Below are 19,157 nucleotides of genomic sequence, written 5' to 3' on the forward strand. Positions count from 1 at the left end.
AATCTTCTATATTAACAATGTATAGCTCAATGAATATGTAGGACTGTATGGGAAGATAACTCCTAACAGAAACTTGATAGGATAACAGAATAATAGGGAAAACATAAAAATAGGGAGGTAGTTACAGAAAAATAGGGAGGTAGTTACAAAGATTAGGGTTTAGGGATATTACAAAAACAGGGAGGTAGTTACAGAAAATAGGGATTACAGAAAACTCTAGAGAAATTGGTTAGTTTGTAACAATGGTGGCAGCATCATCATCATCCAAATCCAACGCAGAAAAAAAACCCTATGAAGCGAGCAACAAAGGAATTACAACAAAGGAATTAGAATTGTGCACACTATTTGTTTGTGTGAATTTCATTCTAATGGATGATGCGAGAGAGGATATCCAACAAAATCCGTCACCGCGGGAAGGCGGGAGGTCAAGTGAGGTGAGGTTGGGGAACCTTTGGAAAAGGCGAAAGAGGAAAGAGAGTGTTGGGTGACAGATTGTGAGAGAGAAATGGAGACGGAGACGGTTGGTGATGGATAGGAACTGTTTTGAGACGAAGGAGAGATAATTCAAGTGCCGGTTGTAGTCGTCAGAATCATCTTCGTTGATGAGGAATCTGAAGACACCTTCCCAACACTCATCAGGTAAATAAAAATCTGCTACTGCAACCATTTTTGTTGTTGTCGTCATTAAGAGATCTTCTTCGAATCCGGTGAATGATATGAACGCCTCCGCAGTGGTCTGGTCGTTGTGGTATATTGTTGATGTTGGAAGATTTTAGGTGAATGATATTGAGGACGTTGGTACGGCTGGTGTGGTGAGAGTCGCTGCTGCTAGATTTGCAAATTTGAGCGGTGGGACTGGGTGGGGTTGGGTAAGCTTCGGTAATTGAAAAATATTAAATAGAAAAAGATAGGCTTTCCATAATAAAATAAGAGGGAAAAAAAATCAAATCATATTTATTAAGAGCACCTCTAATTAGGGGCTTACCGGTTCAGTTTAGATCGGTTTTTAGTAAAAAATAATGTTTGAACCAATAAAATCTTCATTGGTATCATAGTTTTAAAAACCGGACCGGTCATCGACTCAGCAAAGTTACTGGATCACTGTTTTAATGGTCGAACCACTGGGTCACTGGTTGAACCGCATGACTGAACCGGATAAATCCATCTCTATTTTGTTTATAAAAAAGTACTTATGACACATATAAAACATCAACACTCATTAACAAAAAAAAAAACAAATATATGTGTTGCTTTTATTAGAAACGTTAGCGTTAATATGTATAATTTTTCAAAGAAAATCCATTGATTAATTAAACAAAGAATAAAAAAAATCCTCCAAATATTTATCATAAATATTTAGTTACATGTAAGGTAACTACAATAGCGTTTTTTTTTTTTTTTTATAGAAAAGTAGCGTGTTGTTTACTAGCAAATATTTAATTTAATTTAATATAATATAAATAAGGAAGTTTCACCTCATACCCCTACACCCGTACCTTTACCCCTGCAAATTATTGAAAATTCCAACATTACCCTTCCTTTCATTTAACATTTCACACAATTATTTTTCACTCTCACCTTCCACATTTCTTCAAATCCAAATGAGTTCACCCCCATACAGTCTATTTCCCGGAAACCATTTTTCAACATTTCCAGTTTTTAGTTTTGTTTATTTTGAAAGCACTAAAAAACCATTCCTATCATTCATGCCATTGAACCCATTTTTAGATCATTAACCTACATCTGTAACCAACCACGGATTTCAATAAGAAATTATAAATGCATTTTTAAATTCCAGTTTTGTGAAATTCAAGCCATTGTTAAATCCAATTCTTCCCCTAAAAAAATTGGGTCCGTTGGCATGTTTCCAACAGCTTTGATGATGAAGCAAACCTAAACAAGAATTCTAGAGAAATGATAAGTGCTTGTTTTGTGGATCCTGCACAATCATCTCTTTGATATGTATGTTTCATATTTAACTATGAAATTGGAGATAACCCTCACTTTTGCGTAACTTGTGTGTGCAATTGTGAAAAGGATCGCTTAATTTGATGCTTTTCGGAAAACTCTGAACGTGTTTTCCGGTAGCTTTGCAGTTAGGAGGGGGTGAACAGACAATTTTTGGAAAACTGTAGGTAAAAAAATTATTGGTGTTTTAATTTATATAGAAGGGTAAAATAGACAATTAAAATGAAATGTAGGGGTGAGGGTATAAATGTAGGGGTATAGGGTAAAATTTCCTATAAATAATGGTTTGAAAAGTTCAGGCCCATATGCATTGCATCATCCACAGCCCAACAGTATCTGCAATATGAGTCACAAATAGAGGACAATACTTTTTTTTTTTTTAAGAAACTAAATTAGCCCACCCAAATTGACACTGGAGAGAATCGAACCTGAGACCTCGAGGAGGAGCACACTCCCAGATCTCAAGCCAATACCACCAGGTCAACCCAAATGGGTTAAATAGAGGACAATACTGTCATTTTGTCTGCTTAATTATCTAGGGTTTTATGTTAAAACAAGAATATGCAAAGCTGCGTTCAATGCCTTTCATCTTTCTCTTGAGGCGCAGACATAAGTCTGCTAAAACTGGATCTCATGCAAATCTCCTTTAATGGATCTCTTTCTTTCAAATACCTCTTCATTACGTCTGCAAATCTCTTTCTCTCTCTCTCTCTCTCTCTCTCTCTCTCTCTCTCTCTCTTCCATTTTCGCAAGTCAGCGATTTTTTTCATGGCGGTGAAGGGACGAAACACGGTACATGGTAGGTTCGATGGTGGAGGAAAAAGCCTTGACCCGGTCGGTTTTGAAAACCGGCGAGTCACTGGTTTTTTCCGGTTTTGACCGAGTCATACCGGTTCTCACCGGTTTGATTGCATAACCGATCCATTAACCAGACTAGACCGATCACTCCTCCGGTTCCCGGTCTGACCGGTTCGACCGGCCGGTCCGGTTCGATTTTTAAAACTATGATTGGTATGATGTATTTTTGGTTTTTACTGTTTTTCAAAAATTAAACCGAACTAAATAGTTTGATTTATTTGGACTAGCCAAAAGACGGGCACTTGAGTGTCCGTCTTTCTGCTCTTTTTATTGTGTACGATCATTGTGTATGATCTCCACTCTATCCTTTTCTTCCTGTCTATATTGAAAATTGACTATATTTTGCAACAACCAGTTATTATAATATTGATACTAATAAAAAGTTGTGTATGTTGCATTTTGGATATATCTTTTAGATCATATATCTTTTAAATAGTCATCCAAATTGAATCGAACTTTATTTTAGATCGAATGAATTTTTACCTCAAAACCAATCAAAGAATACCGCAAACAACGGTACCCACAAGTATTTACATTTTTTTTATGTCACATTCAATTGGGAGCACTTACATTTTTATTTCCCTAATTTTCTCACCATTTTTTTAAGAAAAAACCGTCCAAATTTTTTTCTTTAATTCCTTTAATTTCTCTCTTCAATATCTAATTGCTTCCACCACATTAATAGGGGTGTTCGCGGTGCGGTTTGGTTTTGAGGCTAAAAGTCATCTGAGTCGTAACATAAAACATGCAGTTTGGATTGATTCAGTTAACTTTTAAAAAATCTGAATCAAACCAAAGCAAAGCAGTTTGGATTGGATCAATTGGTGCTGTTTTTTGAGACAATACGATTTTTTGTTTTCAACGTTAAAATCAAGTTAAAAAGCTAAAATCAACATATTTCTCACATTGTTTTCAATTTCATCAAACATTACAATTTCATTTTCATCCAACAATGTTCCAACAACATAGACCAAATTAAAAATGTGTACAAATAGTAATCCTATTATATAAGAAATGCGAAAGACTAAGATTTTATCATTCTCAAAAAGTTCAAGAAGTACATAAATACATTTTTGAAATAAAAAGCAAAAAAATACTTATCAAGAGAAAAAATATGTCATTTTATAAAAATTTCCATTGAATTTCTATGAGTTTCTTTTGTTGAGAGGAGTTTCTATATATGAGTATTGATCTAAGTGACAATGTAATTAGTGTTTTCTTATGTTGCGGTTTGGATTAGTTCAGTTGGTAAAAAAACCGCAAACCGAATCAAACCATATAGTTAAGTAAGAAAATGATATGAATACATTCGAACCAAAGGTGGCTTTTTGCGGTTTTGGTTTGAGTTAGTTTGATTTGAGGTTTTTTTAGTGGGTTGGTTCGATTTTGAACATCCTAATTACATAACCCTAGACCCATTCAGTACCCATCCCAAAACCGATCAAACGCATCACAAACCCATCAAAACCCTCGTCTTCATCGAAACCCTAGACCCATTTGATACCCATCCCAAAAACAATCAAACGCATCGCAAACCCATCCATAATCACTGCTTAATGATTTGGACAGGTGAATTACTAAATCTTCGTTCTTTTAATTTTTTTAAGTGATTTATTGCTCTCTTTTTTTTTGGGTATTTTTTCTTTATTTAATTGAAAATTATTGTCTTGTAATTGTTGCGTTTAATTTCGGCGGGCAAGCGTCGAGAGCTTTTGCAAGCGCTGGCTTTAGAAGGACCTTGCAAGTGGACGGTGGGATTGAACCCTTATGATTAGTCGGTCCTTGGACAAGACATAGACTTTAAAAAAAATTATGTTTCAGACCATCTATGTTTGTGGGCTATGTTATGGATGTTAAGTAATTAAGTAATTGCAAAAAAATCGATGGAAGATACTGATCACAAGTTCTCTCCCATTTCAGGATTTGTGTCAAATCTTTTCAATGCTCCAGGGTGTCCTTCAAACCGCAGCTTTGTGAATGGTTCCACAATTTTGTTTTGTGATCACATCTTCGTTTTTCTGGTATGTTTTGGTTTCATTCCTTTGTTTTGTTTTTGTGCCTTCTTTTGTTTTTCCCATTCCAATTATTAGTTTCTGGTTTATTTTAATTATGGCTTGTGATTTTACCTTTTGTGCTAAGTTCACAATTTTTGGTCTTCTTCGTTAAGAGTTTTACCTGTTTTTGTTATGTTTCATGTTGATTCCATTTAATTCGTTGGTACTTGTGTTTTTAATTTCTTGTTTCTGGAATTGATTTTAGTTTCCCTATGATTCAAAATGTTTCATTATGACGGCACTTTTCAATTCATTTCCGTCACAAAAGTACTAAATAGAAATGTCTTGTTGCATTACTCAATCTATTAGTCTTTTTTTTTCCTTTCAATTCAGCATTGTTTTTGGTTAGGTTTTGTGTTTTTAAGTAGGTGTTGATGTTCTCTTTAATGGTGTGGTGCTGGTCATGTATCTCATTTTTTCCTTCATAATTGTTTGGTTTTTCTTTCTCTTTTGGGTTTCTGTAGTTTTTGTGCTGTGTTGCCGTTTGCTTGAGTTGCTCATAATGGAGGCTGCCGCATCTTCCAAATCCAATGCTGAAAAAAACCCTAAGAAACAAAAAACTACAGCAGCATGTTCATATTTAACAGATGAGTTATGGGAGATCATCTTCAAACTTCTCAACGACGGTGACAACAACCGCTACTTGGAACCTCTCTCCGTTGTCTCCAAACAATTTCTCTCCATCACCAACCGTCTCCGATTCTCCGTAGCAATGTCTGATAAAACAATCCATTTCCTTGATCGCCTCTTCCAAAGGTTCCCCAACCTCACATCCCTCGACCTCTCAAAAGGTAGAAACCTTAACTTGCTTCTCTGCCACACCAAAGATTTCCCTTTAGACTTCAAATCACTCAATTTTTCCAACAACGGTGACATTCACACAGATGTGTTGGTATTTTTGTCCAGAAAGATGAAAAATTTGACCTCTCTCACTTGTTCCGGAATGATTAGTATTCACAAGAGTGATCTCTTCTTCATTGCTGATTGTTTCCCTTTACTTGAAGAACTTGACCTGAGTTATCCCATGAGTTGTTGTAAGTATGATTTTATACGAGATAATGATGATCATCAACTCTTGACACTTCCCAAACTCCGCAAGATTAATTTATCTGGTAATTGCATCAAAGACCACCAATCTATTAACTATCTCTTCAAGAACTGTAACCTTCTTGAAGAGGTCATCATGAATGACTTGATATCCATGGTTGATGTAGACTGTGACTGTGACTGTGACAGTGACACTGAGAATGATAGTGATAGTGATAGTGATAGTGATAATGACAGCGACAGTGCTAGTGATGACGATGATGCATAGTGATAGTTGGAGTTTTATATAATTTTAGTTTCACCAAATTAGTACCTACAATTGACCGACGTATTTTCATTTGGGTATATTTTTGTCTATTTGCAAACTTTAGATATTAAAATGATCGGAGTTTAATTTTTAACGACCAATTTGGTGGTTCATGCTTACAATTGTAAGTCATTTTCATCCTTCTGTTGAGGTGGTTAATGTGAATCCTTATATACTCTATCGGAACATGTTGATGTTGGAGTATTTTTTGTCTATCTGCAAATTTTAAAAGTTAAATTAATTGTTGTTTATAGTTTCAATGATCAATTTGGGTGTTCACTTGTTTCAACTGTTTATACATGACTACATGTTAAGCATTTGATTCTCATCCTTTTGTGGTCTTACTTTTGAACATATGCATATTTATTTATCTTCTAATGGATGTTTGTTCTTGCAAACATATGTACCGATATACTGAAATACATATTTGTCCATGTCCGAGTTTTTCTATAATTTTCAGTAATGCCAAGAATAACTACCACATCGGGAGATAATAGGGACTTTATTTAGTTCTAATTTTCTTTCTTTTAGAATAATAGGGACTTTATCTCAAGTTTTGTTCTCTTCGACCACTTGAAGGAGATAATAGGGACTTTATTTAGTTCTAATTTTCTTTCTTTTAGAATAATAGGGACTTATCTCAAGTTTTGTTTTCTTTCTAACAAAAAAATTACTTAAATCTTTTGATAATTGTTTTCTCTCTCCTTTAAATTGGATTTCTGGTTCTAAAAAATATGCTGAGGAAGAGGCATATATTTGAGTTTTTACGCTGAGGAAGAGGCATAATTGAGTTTTTTATGGTTATTAATATTATCTTTCATAATTAGATAATAGATTTGTATGAAACAATTTTTTAAATATTTTTTGCAAATATATTTATTGGAAATCAAACAAAATCCCTAAAATAAAATATATCTATAGGAAATCTGTTTCAGTTTAGGGTGATCAAACAAAATCCCTAAAAAAAAAATATATCTATGGGAAATCTGTTTCAGTTTAGGGTTGAATTTTCTTTGTATATCATAGCATATAAATTTAAGTGAATGAACGAGAATTGGTAAAAAGAGGTCTTGCAACAATGGCGACAGCTACAGCATCATCACCATCTAAATCCAAAGTTCCAAAAACAATGGCGGCAGAAGCGTGTTCAAATTTACCAGATGAGTTATGGGAATACATCATCAAATTCCTCGATGGAGACCACTGAACTTTCAAGTCTCTTTCTATCGTCTCCAAACAGTTACTCTCGATCACCTACAGTTTCCGATTCACCCTCCAAATCACCCAACAAACCATCCCTTTAATTCCTCGCCTCTTGCAAATGTGTACATCACATCCCTCAATCTCACATCCATCAACCTCTCTCAATACAATCACCTCAACACGCTTCTTACACAAATCTCCGCTTTACCTTTAGATCTCAAATCACTCATCCTCTCCAACCTCTTTAAAATCCCTAAAATTGGATTGCGAGCTTTGTCCCAAAAGATGAAAAATTTGACTTCTTTCATTTGTTTCAAAATTACTTGGATCAACAAGAATGATATCTACTTCATTGCTGATTGCTTCCCTTTACTCGAAGTACTCATTCTCAAGGAAACACGGTGCGCCGGTAATTACCCTCCTGCTTGGAACTTTGATTTTGTGATAGATGATGATAACCAATTTTTGGTACTTCCCAAACTCCGGAAGATTAGTTTGTATGGTAAGTCCATCGATAGCCAAATTATTAATTATCTCAGCAAAAACCGTGAACCTTTTACGGAGGAGAAGAAAAACTTAGATGGTAATGATACTGGTGATAATTGAATCTAGGGGTTCGCAAAAGTCAGAGCAGACTGAAATACTTACATGTTATTCAATGGGTAATGTTCCGGGGCACTAGTTAAGGAGACTAGTATAGAAAGTTTGCATTGAAAATTGTTAAAAATTATTATGTTCAACTTTTTTAAAAGTCAAAACTTTGTTGTTTTCAAATAAAAGTTTCTATTTTGTGCTTTCTTAACTAATGCCCCGAGATCACCAAAAAAAAACTAATGCCCCGAGGGCGGCACTGTTTAACATGACCCTTATTCAATTAGTACCTACAAGTGATAACTCAGACACTCTATTTACAAAATTTAATGGCTCACTTCTTCATACATGTTAAGCACTTGGCATATTGCATTAAGAATGAGAATTTGGGTCTCAACCTTACTTTTGGGGTTTCACATATTAATTTATCTTATGACAAATTTTTCATGTTTGTTCCTGCAAATATAGGTATTGATTTATTTGCTGCAATGCTTTGTATGTTCCCTGTAGAAATCACATTCCTATTACCCCTTCTTTTTATACTTGATCTATTGATGTTGATTATTTTTTTTTAAATGAAGCCAAGTTTGTTTCTCTTATTTGTCTACAAAATTTATAGTGACTCATATCCCTTAAGGTTTTGTTTGGAAGTTTTGATGGGAGGGCTTCGGGGGATGGAAAATATGAAGAAAAATGGAGAAAGTCTTTCACATTTTGACATTTTTAAGAACAGTAAAATTAATGCTTATGATTATTATATTTTTAATTTTAAGTCTCTCACCAGTATACCACCCATTTTAACCATTTGATTAAATAATCCTACCTATCACAATAATCACAACCACACTGGATATAATCTCTTCTCTTTACATTCACTTTCTTTCTCGTTGCTCTCAACTTTTGCATCTAGGCAACATGGGGTTGGTTTACTCAATTTCTACTTCCAATTGAATCTTGATTCCTGTCTATTTTTGTTTGGGTTTTGCGTGGATAATTATTTCTTCAAAATTAAAAATGACATCTGGGTTTTGAGGAAATCCCCTCAAAGTCTATTTATCATTGTCATTTTATCTAAATAACTTTGAGCACAAGAATGAAACAATATACTACCAATGAATCAATGAATAAAAAAAGGAAAGAAGTGATTTCGAACAAAGAGGTCTGAAAGAAGTAAATACATGATGTAATTTGATTGAGTCATGTACATACATAAATTAGATAGAAACTTAACGTCAACAACATTACATAAATTAGATAGAAACTTAACGTCAACAACATAAAAGTACATAGGATGACACAAATGTTTGAGTGCAAACTTAGAGTTTAGTTTGCAAATAAGATCACGAATGAGAGACTTAGAAGAACCAGTAATTAGGATATCATCTACACAAATAAGGCATGTAAGGTAACACACCATCATGAGAATATACAAAAAGTGAAGGATCACAACGATTTGAAGTGAAACCGAAGAGTATTAATGTCTGAGTTAAGCACTCATACAAGCACGAGGGGCCTGTTTCAGACCATATAAAGCCTTATGTACCTTCAAAACAATTTTTTTATTAGAAGCCTCAAAACCTGGAGGTTGAAGCGTATAGAGTGTGCCACTTGTAGGTGAGATCCAAGGTGAGAACGACTCTAATAGAGGTCGGTTTTATAACCATTAGCCACAAGTCTGGAATTTTACTTGTTTCTTGATCCATTGGGGTTTGCTTTTATTTTGAAAACTCACTTGCAACCTATTGCTAAAGTATTTGTATTGTTATATTAGAATTTAACTTTGTTGCATGCTTAATGAGTTTATCTGAATTTGCTTACTTGTTAAATACGTTGTGTTTAAAAGTTTGAGTAATTCATCTTGTCATGCATCACCAAAGGATCTATAAGAATAAAATAAAATTATGTGTTTTACTACTATTTTTTTTAAGCCTGAACTTTATGGGGAAAACCGATTACGGAATTGAGTACCCAACCATTGAAAGACCCATCGGCACCTCCTCACACCACCAAAAATGTGGCCTACATCACCCCATCACACCACCATCACCTCTGATAAATGCCAAGAAGTGTTAATTTCATGTTGTATTTTATGCACTTTTTGTTACTTGTTTTGCAAGTTATTAAAGGAAAAGCCGAAAAATAAGTGTGAAATGCCTTATTACGCTTTATATATCTTACTCTATCCTTTTATGCAGGAATTTACCCCAAGACACTGAGCAAAGACCAAAAATCATGAAAAAGTGCAAATGGCAGAAGCTGATCCTTGAGGAAGTGTGTGCTTGCAACTGCGAGCTCCCTTACTCGCAACTGCGAGTAAGGGAAGTTTGACCAGATACGCCAATAGCGTATCTCTCTGGAGACCTTTGTATTTTCTCAACTCGCAAATGCTAGTAGTGTAGCTCGCAGCTGCGAGCTCAAGCAGAACAGAGGCTATTAAATGCCCACTTGCTATTCCTTGAAGATATTATGTTGGGATTATCTTAGATATTCCTTTTCTCTTAGTTTTAGCTTAGCTTTTCATTGTAATTTCATAGAGAGAAATAGGGTAGATCATATAGAGTGAGAGTGATTTTGGAAGTTGGATCTTTCTTCCTTTGTTGAGACATCACAAGGGTAATGAATCTTTCCTTTTCAATCCATCCTTGCAAGGCTTCCATGATGATGTGTAGCTAAATACCCTTTGTTGGGATGAGAGGTACTTGATCCTTGCTAAACATGTAATCTTTTGATCTTGCAATATATGGTTCTAGCAATTTATATTCAATAATTGTTGTTATTCTTGTTGTTAATACTTTCCATGAGATTCAAGATAATTTGGACACGAACTCTTGAATCTAGAGCTAGAGTAGCAATAAATCTTAGGTTAACTTCCTTGACATCTTTGTTAATCTTTGATAATCACCATAATCAAGATTTTAATGCTTTCGGATACTTAATCAGGCTGGACACGGTCGATTAAGTTATCCGATCGACTTTGTTATCGTTTAAGGGATTTGGACACGAATGTTTAAACGATACCTTAGAGTTAATTATATCGCTTTGGACACGAAGGATAGTGTAGAATTGATTGTGATAATGTTGGTTATAAAGCTAGAAGTCGTATGGATCATTAGGTTATGTGTGACGCTTGGTTAAGGAACTCTACTCCTAACAAGTTTCAAGCCTTATTAATCTCAACTTTTACTTTAGCAATTTAGTTTAGCTAGTTACAATTCAAACAAACAAGTACTCTTAATACTTGGAATGATAATTGATGTTAAACTGTCCTTGATAACGCACTATTCCCTGTGGAGACGATACACAAATACTTATCTTGTTTGATGCAGAACTACTACATCAACCTCCTCCACATAAATCTGGATCGGAAGGAAACAGCCATCACACAAAAATACCAGACAACCTGTCTTTTTCTAACAGGCGCAAACTCAGCACCTGCAAGGAAGAAAATCACAAAACCCCCCAATACAGCACAACCCACAAGCTCCTCATCATCATCATCGCCACACCCTCAAACTCACTGCCACACAAGAAAGAGACAGTGAACATTTCGCCTCCGAACTCAACACCAAACACCACCACTTGTGATATCCACAACCAACAACCACCAAAATCACCATCAACTCAATAAACCATGACCCTAGATCTTAAGATCACCACACGCAGACTGCATCATCACCACTTGGACATCACCCAAGACAGAAACACCACTCCCTACATCACCTCCATTCGAAACTTCATCAAAAACAATAGCACCCTAACAGCACCACCACTCCGACATCACCAACTGAAACGTCTCGCTTGGTCACCAATTCAAAAAACAAGCAGATCCAGATCCGGATATGGTTACAGATTCAGATCTGGATTCGCATCCACCACCACAAACCACCACTAACACTCCACAAAAACCACCACCACCGCCCACAAAAACTTCCCCAAAAGCCACCACGAATAGCAAACCATCACCCCCAAAAACCAGCCACCAGGAACAAACTATGAAAACCCACCGCGATTTGTGTTGCTAAAACCTTCCAAAGGCACCGGCGACGACGCCGCCACCCACCACTGCAAGCCCGAACCAGAACAGTGTTTGATCTGAGACGACGAATTACCGAATAGGATGAGGGATGCCGGAGGTGAAGTGATGCGGAGGCCGCGCCTCGTCGCACCACCACCAATTGGATCTACATCGTGATGAATTGTGGTTGAGTTTGAGTGAAAGGGAAACAGCGGTGTGGTTTTTCAAAATACAAATGGCGGTGACCGTTAAACATTTGAAATTAAAGAAGATCTTTAAAAAGGACAGTAAGGAAACTTTAATGGAGTACGATTTTTATATTATTTTTTTTGAAAGATGGAGTACAATTTTTATATATTGTTTGGCTAATGTTATGTTAATAGATAATAGATTTCTATAAAACGGTTTTTTTTTAATATTGTTTGCAAATATATTTATTGGAAAAAAAAAACTAAATACCTACAATAAAGTGATATCTATAAGAAATGTGCATCAACTTAGGGTTAAGTATTCTTGTATATCATCATGTATATAGGAGTGAATGAACGAGAATTGAGAGAAAGAGTTTCAAAAACAATGGCGACAGCATCATCATCATCCAAATCCAAAGTTCCAAAAAGAATGGCAGCGGCAACAGCAAAAGCTTGTTCAAGTTTACCAGATGAGTTATGGGAATACATCATCAAATTCCTCAATGAAGACCACTGCACTTTCAAGTCTCTTTCTATCGTCTCCAAACAGTTACTCTCCATCACCAACAGTCTCCGACTCTCCGTCAAAATCACCCAACAAACCATCCCTTTTATTCCTCAACTCTTCCAACGGTTCTCTAACGTCACATCCCTCAATATTGTATCCACTGAATTCCTCGACGCTCTTCTTACACTAATCTCCACTTTCCCTTTAGACATTAAATCACTCATTCTCCCCTACCTCTTCATCATCCCTACAAATGGATTGCGAGATTTGTCCAAAAAGATGAAAAATTTAACATCTCTCACTTGTTCCAAAATTTATTGGATCAACAAGGAGGATATCTTCTTCATTGCTGATTGCTTCCCTTTACTCGAAGAACTCGTTCTCAAGGAAACACGCAGAAGTTGTTACAAGCGGATTGCTGTTAGGAACTTTAATTCTGTGTTACATGAAGATAATCAATTTTTGGCACTTCCCAAACTCCGAAAGATTAGTTTGTATGGTATTTCCATCGATCGCCAATTTATTAATTATCTTCGCAACAACCGTGGACCTTTCACAAAGGAGAAGAATAACTTAGATGGTAATGATACTGCATAGTGATAGTTAGGTCTCGGGGTTCGCAAGAGTACCGAGATACTTACATATTATTCTAAATTTACCTGCAATTGTAAAATTAAGTTATTTCATCATTCTGTCAGTGTCATGGAAGTAACTAACTTGACAACCCATGCACTTTAACGGAACAAGTTGATGGGATGACGAAATTACGAAGTCTTTTAGTTTGGAGTATATTTTTGTTTATTTACAAAACTTGACGATTCACATGTTTAGGGTCTAGGAATGAGAATTTGGGTCTCAACCTTACTTTTGGGGTTTCACATATTCATTTATCTTATGATTTATCCAACTTTGAGTATTTTCTTTTATTTGCTGCAATGTTTTGTATGTTCCCGGTAGAAAACATGTTCCTATTACCCCTTCTTTTTATACGTGATCTATTGATGCTGATTTTTTAAAATGAAGCCAAGTTTTTTTCTCTGTAGTCTACGAAAACTATAGTGACTCATGGCCCTTTAAAAGTAGAGGGAAAATATGGTTCAAATTTGTGAACTACCTTATATATATGATATTATAGTATAAAAGATGTAATGGTTTCATTTGAAAGCTTATAAATGAAATGTGTTTAAGTCTTCAAAAAAATTCAAGCAATGAAGCATTGAAACAAATTTTGCAACAAGATTTTAACAATATATATATATATGAACTAATTGATTGCTTCTTTGACTGATGTCATGGCTTCTGACTTTGGATTATTGTTTGTTATGTTTTCATGATCGATATTCAATAACATTCAAAACTACTGTTTTCAATGTGAAGATGTAGCCCATCTAACATTTGCAAAATTACTTTTATTATGCCTTTAAGCTTGAAGTGTATGAAAAGTGAAAACTCTGGAGAATCTTTGAATGGTACTCACTGGATGCAAATTGGGTGTATGTTTTAATTGGAATTCATCTGAGAGTGCATTTGTAGTTCTCTCACGATTGAACGATACATGAAAGGATCGTCCAATCTGTCAGAGCCATGTTTAATCAAATATGGGCAATTGGCCATCTGAGTTGGCATGCGAGATGCATTGGACATGCTGGCTCTGTGAAGTAATCCCTGATGTATTTTGATTGAGTCATGTACATACATCAATTGGATAGAAACTTCACCTCAAAACCAATGAAGTAGTCAGGATGACACAAATGTTTGAGTGCGAGTTTATTTTACAAATAAGATCGTGAATGAGAGGCCTAGAAGAACCGGTAATTAGGATATCATCTACATAAATAAGGGCACATAAAATGAAGGATCGCAGCTATTTGACGTGAAACCAAAGAGTATTAAGGTATGAATTAAGCGCTCATGCCAAGCACGGGGGGCTGTTTTAGGTCGTATAAAACCTTGATGCCAAGCATGAGGGGCCTGTTTTAGGTCGTATAAAGCCTTGTGTAGCTTACACACCAAATTTTTATCTGAAGCCTCAAAACCCGAAGGTTGAAGCATATAAACCTCTTCATGTAACACACCATTGAGAAGGGGAAGGATTCTCTACCTTCTATTTGAGAAAGGCAATATAACTGGTTAGAAAATCTCATTAAAATCTGAGCCAGCTTTTTGATTGTAACCATTAGCCACAAGTCTGGAATTTTACTTATTATTGATTCATCGGGGTTTTCTTTTATTCTCTACCTTCTTTTATGCTTGGAATTTAACTTTGTTGCATGCTTTAATGAGTTTATCTGAATTTATTTGCTTGTTAAATAACTTGTGTTTAAAAGTTAGAGTGATCCATCTTGTCATGCATCACCAAAGGATCTATACGAATCAAATAAAGGGTGCGTTTGTTTCAGCTTTAAAAAAAATAGATTTTGTGTTAAAAGAATCTAGAGATTTTTTTTTTAGAGATTTTAAAAAAAATCTGAAGTTATTTGTGTTTGTCTACTATCCATAAAAATCCATTTTTTAAAAAAAAAAAATGAGTTCTAACATGCACATGTGTTATCTCCTTGTTGTTGAAAAAAAATAGATTTTGAGAAAAGCTAATCCTAATAGCTTTTCATTTTAGGGTCAAAATAGATTTTTTTGATAAAATGATTTTTCTAAAAATCCTAAACAAACACTTAAAAATGAAAAAAGTGATTTTTTTAAGGGAAAATTTTTTTTGGAAAAAATCTAAAACAAACGGGCTCAAAATTATGATTATTTAACCCTGAACCGTACGGCAAAAATAGATTATGATATTTGCTAACTAGATTATGATTTTGTTGGGTGGGGACTTGAGTACTCAAAAGTAACAAAAATTGAACATTGTAAATGTTGAATTTGCTGTTATTGCCCACCTATTTTTCTATGTTTGCACTAATGTGGAATGAATTCTGCATAAAATGAAGGTTGAACATGTTGGAGGAAATATTAAGAATGTGACCCCTAATTTTTGTGACTTGAATACTTCAATTGGTACTTGGATTGGATAATGAGATAGAGCATCATTAGTCATACTGTACGAACTTTTTTGAACATTGTAGAAACTCAAGGAGGATATGAGAAAATGTTTGTATATTCACATATATGTGTCACAAGTGCAAGTAGGTGGCCTTATTTATATTATAGGATTCAGACCCGGCCATGAGGGGTGCAAACAGCTCAACAGAGCTGGGCCTCCCTCAGTCATGGGCCTCAATTTTTTTTTTAATATCCACTAGTACTACTGCCCTCCAATTTCTTTTAATACCCCCAGCCATTTTCTATCCTCTTGTTTTAGCCTTTTAGGCCTATTAGAATTAGGTCCTCTTGCTTTTGGTGTAAGGTGGGGGTTCCTCATGTATACGGTAGTCATTTTCACCTTTGGGTGTACCGCATATATACGCATATATACGACACCTTATATTTATCTTTTAAAAAATATAAATAGAACATTGCTCTTTTAAAAAAAATACGTTTTGATTTTATCACTGGCCTCTTTTCATTCCCAGAGCCGAGCCTCCGGATTCTTAGGGACGGCCCTGATAGGATTGGAGACAGAAACACTAAATAATTATACATAAATACTAATTACTCATAGCATAATTATAATAAAAGGAGAATCATAATATATCTTAACGTCCTCGCTCAAACTCAAGTGGGTGGAGCTTCAACCAACTTGAGTTTAAACACTAAAGTGCGGAAATGTTCTAGAAAATGAGGTTTTGTGAACAAATCAGTCAGCTGGTCAAGAGTGTCAATGAAGATAAGATGAAGTTCACCACGGATAAGATGTTGACAAATGAAGTGACAATCAATTTCAATATGGTTGATTCGCTCATGGAAAACATCATTGTGAGTAATTTGAATGACACTATGATTGTCACAATATAGATCAGTTGGTGAAGACTACGATGTCTCTAAATCATCAAGAAGCTAACGAATCCATAATATCTCAGAAGTAGTATCAACAAGAGCACAATATTCACCTTCAGTGCTAGAGCGAACCACCAAGGTTTGTTTCTTGTTGTGCCAAGATATAAGAGAATCTCCATGAAAAATACAAAAACAAGTGCTGGAACGACGATCACTAGGATCACCGTCGGGATGCAGCTGAGTAATGATGACCATAAAATAATGTACCCTTTATTTACTAAGTAATCTAAAGGATAACAACATAATGTGTCATACGTGAAGCCGTAAATTGGCTAACAAGATAAACAACAAAACAATTATGCAGTTGAGTAAGGGTAAGGTATATCAAACTATCTACAAGTGTCCTTGTGAGCTTAGCTCAGTTGGTTGGGACAATGCATAAAATATGTAAGGTCCGGGGTTCAAACCCCGGCCACTACCGGGAAAAAAAAAAAAAAAAAAGACTATCTACGAGTAACAAGATGAACAATTGAGTGATAGTCTTGTGAAAATGTTGTATTGATTATGTGGGGCATGTTTGGATAGACAACTTGTTACACAAGTGCTTAATTTTATAAGTGCTGGATAAACAACTTGTAGCACAATTGCTTAATTCTATAAGTATTTATGCATAAGCTTAAATAACCCGTTATTATGGAAAAAATAAACAACAATTAAATGGTTTTATATATGCTATAAGCTATGATATAAGCTATATTGAAGAACTTATGAAAATTAGTCGTAAAAAACATATAAAAATTGTCACAAGTTATTTTCATAAATTCTCTCAAATTGTATCACAAAACTTATGTTAATTGTTAAGCTTAAATAAGTCAATCTAAACTTACCCATGATCGAGCAATAATGTAAAAGTCATAGAGTCTAAAGATACATATAAATTTGATTACAAGATGTATTCATGTCAAGCGATAACAAAATCAAACAAACCCTCCCACATAAACAAAAGCAAAAACTTAAACCACAACAGAAACACAAAACTCCTAACTGGTAATTAATTTGTTTAAAAAACTATTGACTAAAATTTGTAGATAGTTTGTAGTTCTTTAAATTATGAGGTAGATTAAAATTATAAGGTAAACTTTTTCTTATAATTTATACGCATTTATTTTTATTTACAAAATAAAAAAGAGATGACATGAACGCTGGTATGTATAAGTATAACATAGTTTTTTTTTGAAAGAGTATAAGTATAACATAGTTTTTTTTTTGAGAGAAAGTATAACATAGTTAAATTCCGATTTTAAAGAAATAATTAAAAAAAATGATTTTGCTCCGTTTTTCTGAATAAAAACAACGAATATATTGTTTGCAAATATATGTATCGGAAATCTGCTTCAATTTAGGGTTAAGTATTCTTTGTATATCATCATCCAAATCCAAGGTTCCAAAAATGATGGCAGCGGCAACAATCTCCAAACAGATGAGTTATGGGAATACATCATCAAATTCCTCAATGGAGATCACTGCACTTTCAAGTCTCTTTCTATCATCTCCAAACAGTTACTCTCCATCACCAACAATCTCCGATTCTCCGTCAAAATCACCCTACAAACCATCCCTTTCATTCCTCAACTCTTCCAACAGTTCCCTAACGTCACATCCCTCAATCTCAAATCCACCATCCTCCATAACCTCGACACGCTTCTTACCCAAATCTCCGCTTTCCCTTTAGACCTCAAATCGCTTATTCTCTCCAACTTCTTCAACATTCCTAAAGATGGGTTCCGAGCTTTGTCCAAAAAGATGAAAAATTTGACCTCTCTTACTTGTTCCGAATTTTTTTGTATAAACAAGGAGGATATCTTCTTCATTCCTGATTGTTTCCCTTTACTTGAAGAACTTGTTGTCAAGGAAACAGGCTTTTGTCATTACGCTTTTGTTAGGAACCTTGATTTTGTGCTAGATGATGATAATCAATTTTTGGCACTTCCCAAACTCCGAAAGATTAGTTTGTATGGTATTGCAATCGATCGCCAATTTATTAATTATCTTCGATGTTAATAATTTATCACAGATCATGAAATATAATTTACATATCATGAACAATAAATTTCAGTCATAGTTGCATGAATTAGGACACCATTAAAATTAAATAAGAGGGTTTAGAACTTACCTCTTGAAGCCATTGATTGTCAACGCGTATGTATGCTCTTTGATGATCTTGAATTCCAATTATGTTGGATAGGATCTTCCTCTCCTTCTTTCTCAAACTTTGATGGGTAAGTATGTAATAACATCGATTATTTTTTGCATATGCCCCAAGACATATTTATAGAGAAAGTGGAGAGGGGACCTACCCTTTCATGTAGGGTTACAATGGTTCTACCAATCCTTTAATGAAGAGTCACAAGGTATCAAACCACACCCTTTCATAAAGATTTGAATGGTTCCACCCATCATGGATTCATTCAACTATAGGCTACATTATTCAAGTACACCTACCATGTGATGTCTAATATCTATTGATCAC

General features: G+C 34.9%; 2 protein-coding genes and 2 pseudogenes across 2 annotated transcripts; all 4 read left to right on the forward strand.

Annotated features, from left to right (window-relative positions):
* The first annotated feature begins 5,382 nt into the window (after positions 1 to 5,382).
* LOC146925969 (uncharacterized) lies at positions 5,383 to 6,195 on the forward strand. The gene has a single exon (XM_085705161.1). It carries the CDS (start codon positions 5,383 to 5,385, stop codon positions 6,193 to 6,195), a length of 813 nt encoding a protein of 270 aa, XP_085561287.1.
* Positions 6,196 to 7,312: 1,117 nt separating this feature from the next.
* LOC146925970 (uncharacterized) lies at positions 7,313 to 8,116 on the forward strand (annotated as a pseudogene).
* Positions 8,117 to 12,405: 4,289 nt separating this feature from the next.
* Positions 12,406 to 13,339, forward strand: LOC146925971 (uncharacterized). Its single transcript, XM_085705190.1, has one exon. The coding sequence runs from the start codon at positions 12,569 to 12,571 to the stop codon at positions 13,337 to 13,339; it is 771 nt and encodes a 256-aa protein (XP_085561316.1). The 5' UTR covers positions 12,406 to 12,568.
* Positions 13,340 to 16,468: 3,129 nt separating this feature from the next.
* Positions 16,469 to 18,688, forward strand: LOC146925972 (uncharacterized; annotated as a pseudogene).
* The last annotated feature ends 469 nt before the right edge of the window (positions 18,689 to 19,157 follow it).

The sequence above is a fragment of the Medicago sativa genome, chromosome 4 (genome assembly GCF_051527215.1).
Source record: "Medicago sativa cultivar Bolivia chromosome 4, Bolivia_mono, whole genome shotgun sequence".
NCBI lineage: Eukaryota > Viridiplantae > Streptophyta > Magnoliopsida > Fabales > Fabaceae > Medicago > Medicago sativa.